The 14,378-nt window shown below is 34.6% G+C and overlaps 1 protein-coding gene across 1 annotated transcript in view; it reads right to left on the bottom strand.

Annotated features, from left to right (window-relative positions):
- The window catches only part of LOC104800171 (putative leucine-rich repeat-containing protein DDB_G0290503), an 8,642-nt gene extending 2,233 nt beyond the window's left edge, over positions 1 to 6,409 (bottom strand). Inside the window, exons 1-7 of the mRNA XM_010522915.2 lie at positions 5,995 to 6,409; positions 5,408 to 5,454; positions 5,172 to 5,272; positions 4,854 to 5,054; positions 4,638 to 4,760; positions 4,320 to 4,490; positions 1 to 4,141 (exon numbers count right to left, since the gene is read on the bottom strand). The exon at positions 1 to 4,141 is cut by the window's left edge and continues 655 nt beyond it. Coding sequence (XP_010521217.1) covers positions 1 to 4,141; positions 4,320 to 4,490; positions 4,638 to 4,760; positions 4,854 to 5,054; positions 5,172 to 5,249 — 4,714 coding nt within the window. The 5' untranslated portion in view covers positions 5,250 to 5,272; positions 5,408 to 5,454; positions 5,995 to 6,409. The remainder of the gene's footprint in view (positions 4,142 to 4,319; positions 4,491 to 4,637; positions 4,761 to 4,853; positions 5,055 to 5,171; positions 5,273 to 5,407; positions 5,455 to 5,994) is intronic.
- Between the last annotated feature and the right edge of the window lie 7,969 nt (positions 6,410 to 14,378).

Genomic DNA, 14,378 nt, shown 5'->3' with positions numbered 1-14,378 from the left:
CCTGCTGAGGTGTTAGTGGGGCTTGATATTCAGCCTTTTCACGGGCATGAGTGCATTCAGCTTCGGCTTTCTCCTTGAGCTCCTTCAAATGAACAGACAAGTTTCTGAACTCTTCTGCTTTCAAAGTCTGCTCAGAGAGCTTCCGAGTGAGTTCACTGCACTGATTTCTCAGTGTAAAAAGCTCATTTTCATCTCTTCTGCACTGCTCGGCTGCTTTATCTTTTAGTACTTCAATAGTAACTTCCCCCTCAATCTTCAATACCATCAAATTTGCTATCTCTTCTTCATGCCTAGCCAACAAATCTTTCAGTTGTTCAACTTCATGGGCACGTAGGCTTTTCTCAGAGCAACTTCTTTCTGCATTTTCAGCCCTTGTTCTGTACTCGTCAAGCTGAACTCTCATCGCATCATTTGTGTCCATAAGGCCCCTACTTTTAGCTACAGAAGATTGTAACTCTGATTTTAGGGCATCAAGACTTGTCAACAGTCGGGTGTTTTCTTCTACACACTCTCTTTCATTAGCTAGACAATGATTCAGAGCAGATTCCACATCAGTATGCTTCTTTTGAAACACACAAAGGCTCTTAGAGCAGCAGCTAAGTTGCTCTTCAAGGTGGTTTATATAGACCTCGGACTGGATTTTCATGAATATGAACTGAACATCTGCAGCTGTTAAATATTCAAAAATTTCATCCATCATAGAAGACTCTTGCTGAGCATTTCTGATGAACTCCTCGTATTCCAGAAGTGTATGTCCTTGAGATAACTTCTTAGATTCCAGGTCAGAGACCATTTTCTCTAAAATTTCGAGTTGAGATTTCTGCTCACCGATGCTCAGATGCTTTGCACTTAACTCAGAGGCAAGTTCTTCGACTCTGCTTTCTAATTTGTCTCTTAAACTTCTCTCATCTTTCAGATCTCTCAACAAATCTGAATTTTCATCCATATACTGTGCTCCTTGAGCAACAGAGCCATTCAGAGCCATTTGTACCTCAAGATGTTTCCGGTGGAGTTCCTCAACATAGGCCTCACACTCAATTCTTGTAAAAACAACTTGGATATCTGCTGCTATGGAAAATCCCACCATTTCAGCTAACTGAGATTCCAGATCAGAAATATATGAAGAATCTCGATGAGAGCTACTAAGGGATTTCTCATATCTTGACAAAAGATTAGTGTGGTTTGAATTCTCCAACTCCAGATCAGAAACCATTTGCTTGAGACAGACCAGCTCAGAGTTATTATTCTCATCAAGGCTAAGCAACTTGGAATCTTTTTCGTTTAGTTCAGAAATGAGATCTTGAAGTTTACTTTCGAGCTCCTGCCTTGAGCTCCTTTCAAATCGTAGCTCATGATCAAACGTTGTCCTTAAATTTTCATGATCTGTTGAAAGCCTCGATGTCTCTTGAGACATTTTCTGAAGAGAAACCAGCAAAGTATTCTTTTCTGCAGCTAGTTCTTCCATAATCAGCTTTGTTTTTCCATATTCAACAGCTAGAGAACTACATTCCAAAATTTCTTGACCAAGTTCTTCATTCTTAGCCAAGAGTGATCTCACCTCATCTTCCAAATAATCAAATCGAGAAAGAAATTCTTTGTGACAGCTCTCATGGGTTTGTTCAACTTCATTCAGACCTTTGACTCTGTCCATGACAGACTCAGTTTCCAACTGAAGTCTCTGGAGGAGGGCATTAGATGCTTCTAGTTTAGCAACCAGACATTGTAGATCATCCCCATACTTCTGTTTGATCTCTGTAATATCAGATTCTGCAGCCTTCAAAGAAAATTCTGCCTTGTCCTTTTCCTTCATTAGATCCTTATTCTCCGTCAGAAACAAAGAAATCTTTCCACAGGTCTTACACAAGATCTTTTCGAGCTGCTCTGCTAAATCACATGACTCCAAGTCAAGAGCCTTAGTTCCCTCCCACAAGGACAATGAGATGAGCTGTTCATTGTAGCAGCGCAAGATATTCATCAACTTCTCCTTCAGACCATTGAAGTTGTTCTGCAAATTTCCATTTGCAATAGATAGATCATCCAACTTACTTCTCATAGCATCAAACTCTGCTTGCAAACTAGAAATACTTGTCTGAAGAACACTTTTCTCCCGCAGTTCGTTCTCCAGTATATTCGCAAGCTCCATTTTCTCAGCAACACATGTATCATATTTAATCTTATAACTCCTGGACTCCAACATTACAGATTCCATTTCATCAATCTTCTGCAGGAAGAGGAGATTTTCATGAGTAACACTCTGTAAATTTGCCTCTAACGTTTGATTCTGCAGAACTGCATCATTCCACTTGCCAATGCATGTCACCCTTTCCTGGTTTAAAGAGCAAACCTCGTCCAAAGCAACATCCAGCCTCTGTTTTAGTAACTCCTTGGCCTCAGTTGAAAGCTCCAGCTGCCATCCAAATTCATCCATCTTCTCTTTCATGATCTTCATGTCAACACTTGCGTCAAGCAGAGTTTCTTGTAAGATTTTTGAGAATACCTCTAAGTACATGTTCACTGAGTGCATTTCATAGAGTTCTGCTTCAACTTTTTGATAAAGGCCCTCTTGCACATGAAGAGATCTCTTCAAATCTTCTAGAAGAATATCACCCCCCAAGCCTCGACCCTTCATCCCCATTTTCTCATTCTGCAACTGTGATGATTTCAAATCATAAGTCTCGTGTTTCTCTGACTTAGCAGTCATTGTCATTTGAGAGAAGTTGTGAAAGCTTTGTGCAGGATCAGGAAAAGCTTGCTTAATAAGGTTCTCGTTGGTCTCAAACATGGACACAACCTGAGAGGAAAGCAATTCAAGATCCTTTTGCAGATGGTTGACAGCAATAGAATAATTTAAACGGGCCCTTTTCAGCGCAGATTCAGCAGCAACAGCTCTTTTTTCCAATTCTTTGTTCAAAGAGTCCAGAGTTTGCTTCTCCTCCGAAAATCTCAGTATTTGCTCATTCATATCCTGCCTCAATGTTTCCATCTCCGCCTTCGTGCATGAGATACTGTAGATGCATGTGGAATGTTCAGTTCTTAGATTCTGTAACTCTCCTAGCAACTGCCTTTGAGTTTCCTCAAGCTCTTGAACCAGAGACTCATAGTAGCATTCCATCTGATCCATTTTCTTGGTAAGGCTTTCACGTTCTGCTTTCGACTCATCCAACTCCCGTAAAAGCTCAAATATTTTCTCTTTCATGGCATCAGCATTATCAACAGAATTGGTTTCCCGAGACATAAAACCAGGCATGCCTAGATAATGAAGTGGGCCTAGTTCTGGTTGATAAATGTCAGTGTCCAACTCAGTTCCTGATACAAACGGTTCTTTCTTCTCTGTCAAGGCAGTTTTCTCGGGTGGTACTGAGCTGAGAGGAGATACAGGCTGACCAATCTTTCTCTTAAGTTCCAGCAGGACTTCGAGTAAAGACTCTAAGTCTGAGAGTGATACTCTTAAGTCCCTATCATGGTAGCCATAGCAAGCTTTGTTTTGAAGTTCTCTTATCTTATCCTCTAAAACCAAAAGTCCCTGTAGCCATCTACGCTGTAAGTCGTGAAAACCATTATCTGGGTCTTTTTTGTTAAACGAAGCAAGTGACTTGAAGTTACGTAGCTGTTCAACCTCTTCTTTTAACTTTGAGCACTCTGATTTCAGCACAGATACTTCATTGACCAATTGATCCCCAGAAGTAATCTCAGAAATAAGTATCTGGGAAAATTTCTGAGCTTTGGAACCTATATCATTCGCATCACGCTGCAGTGAACTCACTTCAATCTTGAGCTCATTAATGGATGATTCCACATCTGCAAAGCAACCTTTAAGCCTAATATTCTCTTCTAATGCATCACCCAGCTCATTATTATCACCATGATAGTCTTGGCCCCATCGATGATGCCACTCATGTGCACCTTTCTCTTTATGTGGGCTCTGTGAAAGTCCACCCAGATCTCCCGATACCACGCTCTTGAGGCTGTCAATTTCATTTGTGCTGGATACTTCATGCTTCTCTGCATTTAAACTCTCTGATGTGTTTGAAGAGCCATCAAATCCTACTGCTGAATCAGGGTACCCTTCATTTGGTCCTATAGCCTCTTCCAGTGAGGGGCTGTCTTGCAACTTGCCTTTAAAACTCACTCTTAGATTCATCTGCTCACACATATTGGGCAATAGAACAAATTTTCATTAATATGACCATAACACCAACATAAAACTCAGCTGATCATTTTGGTAGCACATTATGAGTTCAGGAATGTGTTTGACCAGAAAGTAAATCTTGGTCTGAACAGACAAAATCGTTATGATGCAAAGGAATGTAACACCAAACCTTATCAACATGACTGTTGAGGGTTTCGTCAGAAGGTGAGACCCTGAAACGAGAAGATTCGTCAGGACTGCCATGGTCAGGGGTTGTTGTTGACAGTCCCCTCTCCCTGAGTTCTCTCTGCTGTTCGAACTCTCTAAAACCGGTTTTTGAAGTTAACAGCTGTACAGTGACCTGGAAAACAGAAAGTGAATTCACTCAAAATGTTACAAAGGTCTAATCTGTGACAGGATTTTCATTGCAGGAGCCTAAGCAGTAAATAGAAAGTCTATCTCTTTATCGTGATCTAAGAAACGGAGAAAGATACCAAATGCTCCATACATGTAAAACAGCTCCCGAATCACAACCTTGCAACGGCAGTGCAACAACAGAAGGTTTTAATGCATCAGCATACTCAGCAAGGTTGATCATAACCTCACCAAGGACGCTGGACCGGGAAGTACCCTGATCTCAAATAACACAAAACAAGTGTAAAAAAACCTGAACTAAAAATCTCAAAGGACAAGGAAAAGACGGGGAAAAAAGCGAGAATGATACCATTGCCACAACAATCTTATACAGCTTTTCATCATATTGTTTGGTCCTGGTATCCTGAAGCAGCCTCGTAGTTTCATAGATCGGATCTGCCCACTTGCATGTTCCGTTTCTTACATTCGCTTTAGTTGTCTTTGATGTAGCTTTACCAGAATCAGAAGGGATGAAAGATATGAATAGTTTGTCCCACCCAACAAGAGGAACCTTAAACGTCCGAAGAAAAAAGGGCACCTCTCAGGTCATTGCGTATATTCATCAAGGGCACATCATCACCATCCATTTCAGACATATTCTCACACAAAAGAAGCAATCTGATCTTACATGAGTGGCGTGAAACTGCAACCGGAAGACAACCTTGACTTTGGTTTTCTCGAGCTTCCACTTTGCGAGTCTGGACATTTCTGGAAAGTTAGTAGTCTCACCTGCAAGAAGCAAACATTCAAGTCACTGTAAAACAATGTTCGTATCCAATGATGACACTCAAAAGCACAATTCGGACAAGAACAACAAAGACATCAGAGAGAGAGAGAGAGAGACAACAAGACCATTGATACAACCTTAGATCTTTTAGCTACTCCAGTTCTTCACGACTTCAAAATGGGACCTGAAAAGAAAAACCCACGCTCGAAAACTTGAGCTGAATCCGACTGTCAAAAACTTATAGAACCATGCAAGAGATCAAGCATTTCATCAGAGTTGATTCTCTCAGCTTTCCGACTGATAAAACAGAAAATAAAAACATGTTCGAAAGATTTTGATCCGCTCAATTCCCAGAAACCAAGAGATTTCCTAAAATGGCGACACTTTGAATCAATCTGAGAGTGCCCACAGCAAGAAATCCTCAGATCCAAGCATCCAAAACCCTAATCAACTCAAAACACCAAACTTTTTCTGAACGAGATCTTAAAAAAAACGAAATGCATAACCAGCTGCGACAAGTTCTGCGTCATTGTATCTTTCTTCAAGAAAATGCCAAGAAAACTTGGGGGGTTTCATCCACAGAAACTTTTTGCCAGATTTAGCAGCCACTGAGTTGTCAGAAATCTTCGAGAAAAATTAGGATAAAACCCAGAAAAAGGAAGCAATAATTTTCACCCACTTTCACACTACAAGAAACCATACGAAGAAGCTCAATGAACATTACCTTAATTTTTCTTGGAGAGTAAAATTAAGCAAAAGCACAACAAAAATCCCGAGTTTGCTTGGCATTAATCCATGGATCACCTTAGCTCCGGATCTGCAGGTGCTTATGTCCGAAGCAAACAAGGGCGCCGACCAATGGAGAGAATCTTCAACCGCTGTATATTTAAATCTTCTTCTCCATCTCCACCATTAAATCTCCGTCGCAAACAAAAAAAAAAAAGATAGAGAATTTCAAATGGGTTTCGACTGAATTTCTCTGGGTTTCAACAAAAAAGTCTGATCTAGAAATAAGTCTCCGAGATTTCAGCAGCAGATCAGAACAAAATAAGAAGAAAAAAAGAGAGAATTTTTTGCGGGCATTAGGTGAGTCGATTAATTGATAATGGTGGCATTTGGTGAAATATCAGAGAATTGAATTAACAGTGGATTTTTTTTTTGGTATCAGAGAAAAGGTTACAAGAACAGAGACATCCCGCCAAAGCCAAATCAGCCAAGGCCTTTGTCCTAATTGGGATTTAAAAAGATTATTAAGAGAAGGATAATTAATTTTATTATAATTCATGGTTTATTGGCGTAGACGAAAATTAAAAATTAAAATACGTCAGATTATTTACTAAAGCAACCTTGAATCTTGATTGCTTAAACCCTGATTATTAATTAAGTAATTGATTTTTACGCTAATGACCTTTCAGCTCTCTATTATTGTCATTTGTCACTGAGATCTGGATGTCCACAGCTCTATCTGAAGTACATGACTATTGAAATTGAATATAATACACCATTATATGTTGGACCAAAAATTTATCCAAAAAATCAAATTTGGGATAATAATTTGTGGTCCATAATTTTGGTTCAACTATATTTACATTAAAAATTTTAATTTTGAAAAAAAATATTTATTGAGTTTTTTTATTTAGATTCTTCTTTTGTTATATTTGTATTTTTTTTTTAGTTTTAGTTTAATTTATCTAAAATTTTAATTTTGTTGATTTCTAAATTATTTAATATTTAATAAGATCATTTATTCAATTTTAAAATCTAATTCTTTCAGATATAATATATTATTTGGTTTTATATGCTTTAATCCAAAAATAAATTTACGACAAAAAATAAATAAATTCTTAAGATGATTACATTTTGATTATTTTTCGTAAATAAATGTATTTTTTGTTTAATGAATGATCTGGCCGAGCACATATATATAATTTAGAGAAATCTTTTTTTTTTAATGCTTCTCTACACAATTTTTATCTCATTGAAATTGGAATGGAATGTTTTGTATTTTTGTTTATGAAGGGTGCATTAATTTAAATACTAAAAATAAATGTGGTAAAATATGGGCCCACTAAGGGGGGAACATTATAATGGACCCGAGGCACATGGGTTTTTGGATCACGGAAAGGACCATATGGAGAGCGGCCTCATTCATTCATTCGCCAGCTCAGATCAAATGATCCTCGCACGTGACGTGGACTCGGTCAACACGTGCATGTGACACGTGTACATGACAAAGGCCCGGTTCGGATCCCTCGGCAAACCGGGAAGCGGTCCATTTCACTTGACCGTAGTAGTAGTAGTAATCATTCCTGAGACAATGAAATAAACTAGTTTTGATTCATTTTTTTAGTTCCATCACGTTTCATGTATTTGTCAACACATATATTGATGTAAAACCGGACCGGTTCGACCCAGATTGGTTCGAATCATCTCGTCTTGAGTCTAAATTACTAGGATCTGTATTTTACAAATCAGAAAATTATAATTCAATCTACATGGTTCGAATTGTTCGAATTCGTGAGTCGGTTCGGAAATCAAATAAAAAAAAATAATTAAAAATAAAATAATATTTTTTATTTTACTCGCAATAAACTAATTCGATTCGTTTTTTTTTTCGGATTCCAATTTTTTAAACGTATATCGAAAAATATGGAATGCCTCCTAAATGAATAAATTTTGACATCGTTAACACACACACATATATAGTTAAGGAATCATTTCTGAGTTCATAACTTTAAGGAATCTATATAGTTAGTTTGTCTCGTATTAGACGTAGGGGTGGGCACGGATCGGATATCCGGAGTTTTTCTGATATTTGTATCCGTATTCGATCCGTGCAAATATCATATTTTGTTATCCGTATCCGATCCGTATTTTTCGGATATCCGCAATTTCGGATATCCGTAAAAACTACGGATATTTGCAAATATCCGTATCCGATACAAAAATAATAAAAATTAAAAATTAAAACATAATCAATAGAAAACCCAGTTACAATCAGTTCTTAGCAAATACATATCTACGTCCTAAAATCAATGGACCCGATTCAGATTCTCAAGATTCAACAAGTGAAATAGTTTCTACCAAAGCTATAACATGTCAATCGTCCCACCAGAAAAGCAAATCTATAAACCGAATATATGTGATATATCTCCGATTTGGACGAGCGAACATGGAAGATAAGAAATATCAAACAACATAAAAACCCATCTCGAAAGCTCGATGTGTTATGGTGTCTTCCAATTAAATAAATAAATCGTCAATGTAACTCAAACGAAGAGAAAGAAAGAATGTTCAAAAACAAAGAAAGACGAATAAAAAACTAGGGAGAGGTTCTATCTTTAGATCTAAAAATACGCACAAGAACGATAGAGAATAAGAGAGTGAGAGTGAGAAGAGAGTGAGAAAAAGGGGAAGGAGACGCAAAACTTACTGACGATGGAAAGTGTTGGAAGTAAACCCTAGCATAACTTTTATGTTTTACAAACTTACCCTAATATATAAACTAATTACAAAATTAGCCATATATTATTAAAATTACTAAAAAATACGGATCGGATCGGATATGTCGGATAATTTTATTTTGATATCCGTATCCGATCCGTATCCGACAAATATTTTGAAATCAATATCCGTATCCGATCCGTGAGCTCCGGATATCCGGATTTTCGGTTCAGATACGGATCGAATAACGGATCGGATCGATTTTTTCGGATATTTTGCCCAACCCTAATTAGACGAATCTAAATATCCGGATGGTGGTTTTTGTTTTTATTTTATTTTATGTCAAATGACGGTATCTCATATACTATACATCAACAAGATTTTTAAGGAATTACCGACGAATTTTCGAAAAAAATACTAAACACCAACTTAAATGCTCAATCATTCAGCAATTTGAACAGAACTATTTGGAGCATGATACCTAACTCTGGCGCGCCATATACCTTGTTGTTGTGATTGGATTACAAAAAAAATATCTTATGATGTTTTTTTTTATATGTTTAGACTATATATATATATATATATATATATAACAATTGATTTGATTTAAGTAATTAAAGGATGGGTTATAGATGAAATTACAAAAGAATTAACAATAACCGTTCTAATCAGAAGAAAAATGAAGACGGGTGCATTAATAAATATAGCATTTACATACATATATAAAAAAAATCTCAAACTTTGTTTTTATCAAATAAAACTACAATTTTATTTTTTAGTTGAAAATAAACATAAATTTTATAATTGTTATTATTTTTAAACCTAAATATTGACATGACGTAACGATAGTCTTTGTGGTAAGTCAACATTTTGATTATATTTAATACGTTATCATCTATATGTCACGTTAAATTTAATTATAACTCAAAAATTAGGTTGAAATTTTATTTGATAAAAATAAAATTAGATTTTATTTTATAAAAATTAACAAACTGAGATATTTTTTGAGATTTTTCTTATAAAAAAACACTTACTTTTGTCACCTACTCTTCTTCCCTCTTTTTTTTTATAACATTTATATATATATATATATATATATATATGAGCATTCCTTTTTTCTTCTTTTGGATGAAAGAATTCCTATTGACAATCTTTTATTTTTAGGAGGAATGCATCAGTTGTTGGCACCATTGAAATTAATGAAGAGACTGAGAGCTTATGGTTGGGTTGTCTTTAATTAATCTGTTTATTTAAATAATAACATATTAAATTCAACCGGATTCTTATATTATATTATATTGTATTGTATTGTATTGCATTCGTATAAAGCAAAAAGGACCGACAAATAAACCGATCAGATACTAATTGGTTACAAACCAACAAATATTTCTAATATCGTCTAATTATTTAGCAAACAATATTTTTTAATTCTAATCAAATTTGCCACAATTGGAAATCCCACAGAATATCATTAATTGAAAAAAAAATATTATCCATTTGAAGAGAATGATGTAGTGGAATACAATATATATTGTTAATTGGATCACTAGTTCTATATATTTAACATTGGATACTCTCTTTTTCTTTTTTTTTTCTTATGTTTTCACGAGTTGCGTATCTAATCTTATCTTTGGGATATCCACTTATTCAATTAATTTCATAAAAAAATAAAAAGAACAGTAACGGGGTCTCGTTAATTAAATAATCTCATAAACGAACATTCTCCAACAAACGAATTATTATAATGTTTGATTGGTGCATAGTGGTGAGAAATAAATTTTACTTTATAAACACCATAATCACACTTTTTTCTCTCTCTCTAAATTGTATCAAATCTATTTTGTTATCATTTCAAACTTATAAAATTTGATATAAATTAAAAAATCAAAATGCGGTGTCATCATTTTTATGCTGTGAAAACCCACGTTTTTCAAACGCAACAAGTACGCAATTTTATAATGAACATATCTTTGTATACACACACACATGACACATATATATGTGTGTGTGTATGAAAATAATTAAGAAGAAATGGTAGAAAAACTATATAGTTATTTTCTTTGAATATTTATAACTTTTGTTTACCTTTTTAAGTGGTCGCTCACTTTTGTGTGCAATTTGTTTTAGCTAGCTTATGAAACCAAATGAAATCAAGGAGCATTAGTCGATCCGTAGATATAACAGTTGGGTCGTAATATTTAAATTAACAAAACTTAGATTAATTATAGAGAACCAAAATACCAAAATTCACTATATTTTGGTCACAAAAATATCATATTAAACAACATTATACAACATAATATTTTATCTTACACCATAGAAATCCATAATAAACATTACACTTATTTTGTTATCACGAAAAGCGCACCAAAAAGAGAAAAAAAAAACATCACTGGTCTAATTTATTCCGTCGCCGAGAGATCCAAAACTTTAGCAGAGCTTTTCTTCCCAAAGAACCACCCGCCGGAGGATCTTCTCGCCGGAGGGTCTTCTCTCCGGAGTTCTCCGCCGCCGCCGCCTCCGGTGACAATCTCTCCGGAGAAGTCGTGCAGGGCCGTCGTGGCTGATTTCTTCGTGATCTCCCTGTGAAACTTCCTCGCCATGTAAGCCTCGGCGATGCTCGTCCCCCCAAGCGCCGCTCCGGCCAGTGCCATTCTCTCTTTCTTAATCTCTAGAAGAAGAAATGATGGGGAAATTAATTAGGGTTTTTCTCTGTTTTCTGAAGAAAAAAAATGCTGAGTGTATGTCAGTGCCTTGGTTGAGAATATTAAGGGGGAGAGGGTTCTATATATAGATAAATTAAGTGGGGTCGGTCGTGAATTTATTCGTTTTTGTCTGCCACGTGTATTTATATGCATATATATATATATATATATATATATGTGTGTGTGTGTGTATTATGCATGTTAATTAGTATACTTTTGTGTTGATGATTTAATTTAATTTAAATGGGAATATGTCAAAAATCTAATTAATGTACGTTGACAAATGGGAGCTTTTACCGCAGGAATATACTAGTTTTAACTTTTCGTGTTCCTCATTCTTAATGTTTTACGTTAAATTATTACAAGAAAAAGTAATTGATTTTTTACATTTTCCATTAAGACAATATCTGAGCGTCATAAAAGATTGAAAGTCCATTAGTAAATACTCAGATATTAGTTAATATAATTTAAAATATTTACACGTATGATACTATCTACGTTAAACTGTCAAATAGGGGTTTGAACGTGCGCGCACGCGCACACACACACACACACACACACATATATATATATATACATATATTAATTTCATTCCTATTCCTACTCTTATTCAATTTACAACTAATTTGGTCGTATTTTTGTTATCATTTTAATCTAATAATCAAATTTAACTACGTTAATAGTGAAAAATATAATTGGAGGCTTGGTGCCCTAAATATCTTATAAGAACTACTAGTGTATACATATATATATATATCGATAACACTATTCCACAAGTCTCCGACCAACAGATTTGATTTATAGTTATATTGATGTATTTGTAATAAACACACGTTCCTACCTCGCCCCCCCCCCCCTCGGCGTTTACTATATAGTTAAGAAAAAAAACTATACAGTATAATAATGGTATCATTATTTTTCACTCTTTTGTATATATATATATATAATACTTGTACTATATAATTATTGTCCAGTATCAACAAGGACGGAGAGTCGGAGACGACACTCAAGGAACACAGAACCCTCTGAAGAAGTCAGAGTCTTTTAACCATGCGAATGTAGTGTTTGTGGGCTTTTTCTTTGCGCAACATTTCAATGATGGGAACTGGCCCAATCTCTTAAAAAAAACGTATGCAACTTGGGCTGACCCGACAATCTAGGACACGTGCGTATTGCACGTGAGTATACATACCCTTGTGTGTATCTAGGATTCCGAGTTGGTATGGATTAGGGGTGAACTGGTTATCTAACACCGAATTGGTTTGAACAGAATAATATACAATCGTATAAAAATTGATTTGGTACGATTGTATATGACCGAAAAATTGAATTCAAACCTGAATATAAATATAATCGAAAAAATATATTTTTTTTAGAAACTAAACGTTTTTAACAATAAAAATCGGATATAAAATGAATCAATATAAAAATTGAATATATATATAGTATTTTAAAATGAGTAAAATTCATAAAAATTTCCTTTTTGTGTGACAAATTTATTTTCAAAATTGTAAAATGTGTCACTATAATTTCCAAAATTTTTAAAATATGTCACTATAATTTCCAAACTGATTTTTGAATCAATATCGTTGAGAATTTTCTAACACCAATTAACAAGTTTAGAAATTATAATAACATATTTTACAAGTTGAAAAATAAATTTAATACACAAAAAATTTACAAATTAATTTTTTTTTTATCATTTTACACGTTTAACAATTTTTATGGGTTTTACTCTTTTAAAATCGAAAAAAAATAGATTTTTTTAAATTAAAAATTGATTTTTTTTTTTGAAAAAAAACTACCCTAATGATTGGTGTGAAGCACTTGAGAAGTGAGTGGTGAGGTAAAGGTTATGCATGCAAACGTGACGGAGGAGAAGAAGGAATGGGCTCTAAAAGGAAAACCAAACCAAAAAAAAAGTAATCTTTTTTTTTCCTACAACCTTTTTGAAGCCACATAATGGGAACAAAAGCAATTCCAAAAGCTCCCTCCTTTGCTTGGTCCATTATTGGGAAATTTAAATACAATCTATTAATTTCATAGTTTTTGGTCAATTTATTCGAATTCTACATGCCATATATAGTTATAATTATTCATAGACTATATCAATCTATATGATCCAAGAAGTCGCATGGTACAACGTTTTTTGATTATTTGTTACAAAGGCTATTGTATGTTTCAGCTAGTAATAATTAACGCTTAACCCTAAATATCCACTTCTTCATGACAACCCGAATCCAAACTCTTTCATGGTCGTACGAATCTGTATGAGATAGTAAGTTAATTAGTTCCATATCCAACATTTTCAATCTATTTTATAGTATTATCTTGAATTTGATAACTTTCCAATTTCATATTTAACTTGATATTTATTATGTCAAAACTATCCGAACTATGCAGGTATCCTAATAATTTATATAAAAAAAAACACATAAAATCATACAAACTTCTTATATATATAAACTGTTTTGGATTGCGCCAACATCGAACCTGAAAACATTTGGAAGCATCCAAACTTTATAATAAAAATATCATAAACTTACAAATTTAAAAGTATCGTACGATGGTTATATATATACTAACTTTGGTGGTTTATATACATCGCTTAACGACACAAAGTAATACACATATGCGTGTACGTCAGTACGTACATGTGTACGTATATGCGTATGTGGTATGTGTACATAGTATTTCCTCTAAAGGAGAAGAAGAAGAAGAGGATAAGAGTCTCAGTTCAGCTTTTAGGAATCTTTGAACGACATGTGGTTTTTATACAAAAGGAAGCAGTATATATGCCCCTCTCCCTCTCTCTCTTGTTTTTTAAGCAACATTACTAATATTCGATTTTTCCTTTTTCTGAACATTGGATGATCATTCGTCTACCAGAATCTCATATACACATAGATTCGATATGTACATATACATATATATATATATATATATATATATATATATA

This window comes from Tarenaya hassleriana, unplaced genomic scaffold (assembly GCF_000463585.1).
Source record: "Tarenaya hassleriana unplaced genomic scaffold, ASM46358v1 Cleome65, whole genome shotgun sequence".
NCBI classification, from domain to species: Eukaryota; Viridiplantae; Streptophyta; class Magnoliopsida; order Brassicales; family Cleomaceae; genus Tarenaya; species Tarenaya hassleriana.
The sequence above is the reverse complement of the archived record's forward strand: the minus strand, read 5'-3'. Positions and strand labels throughout refer to the sequence as shown.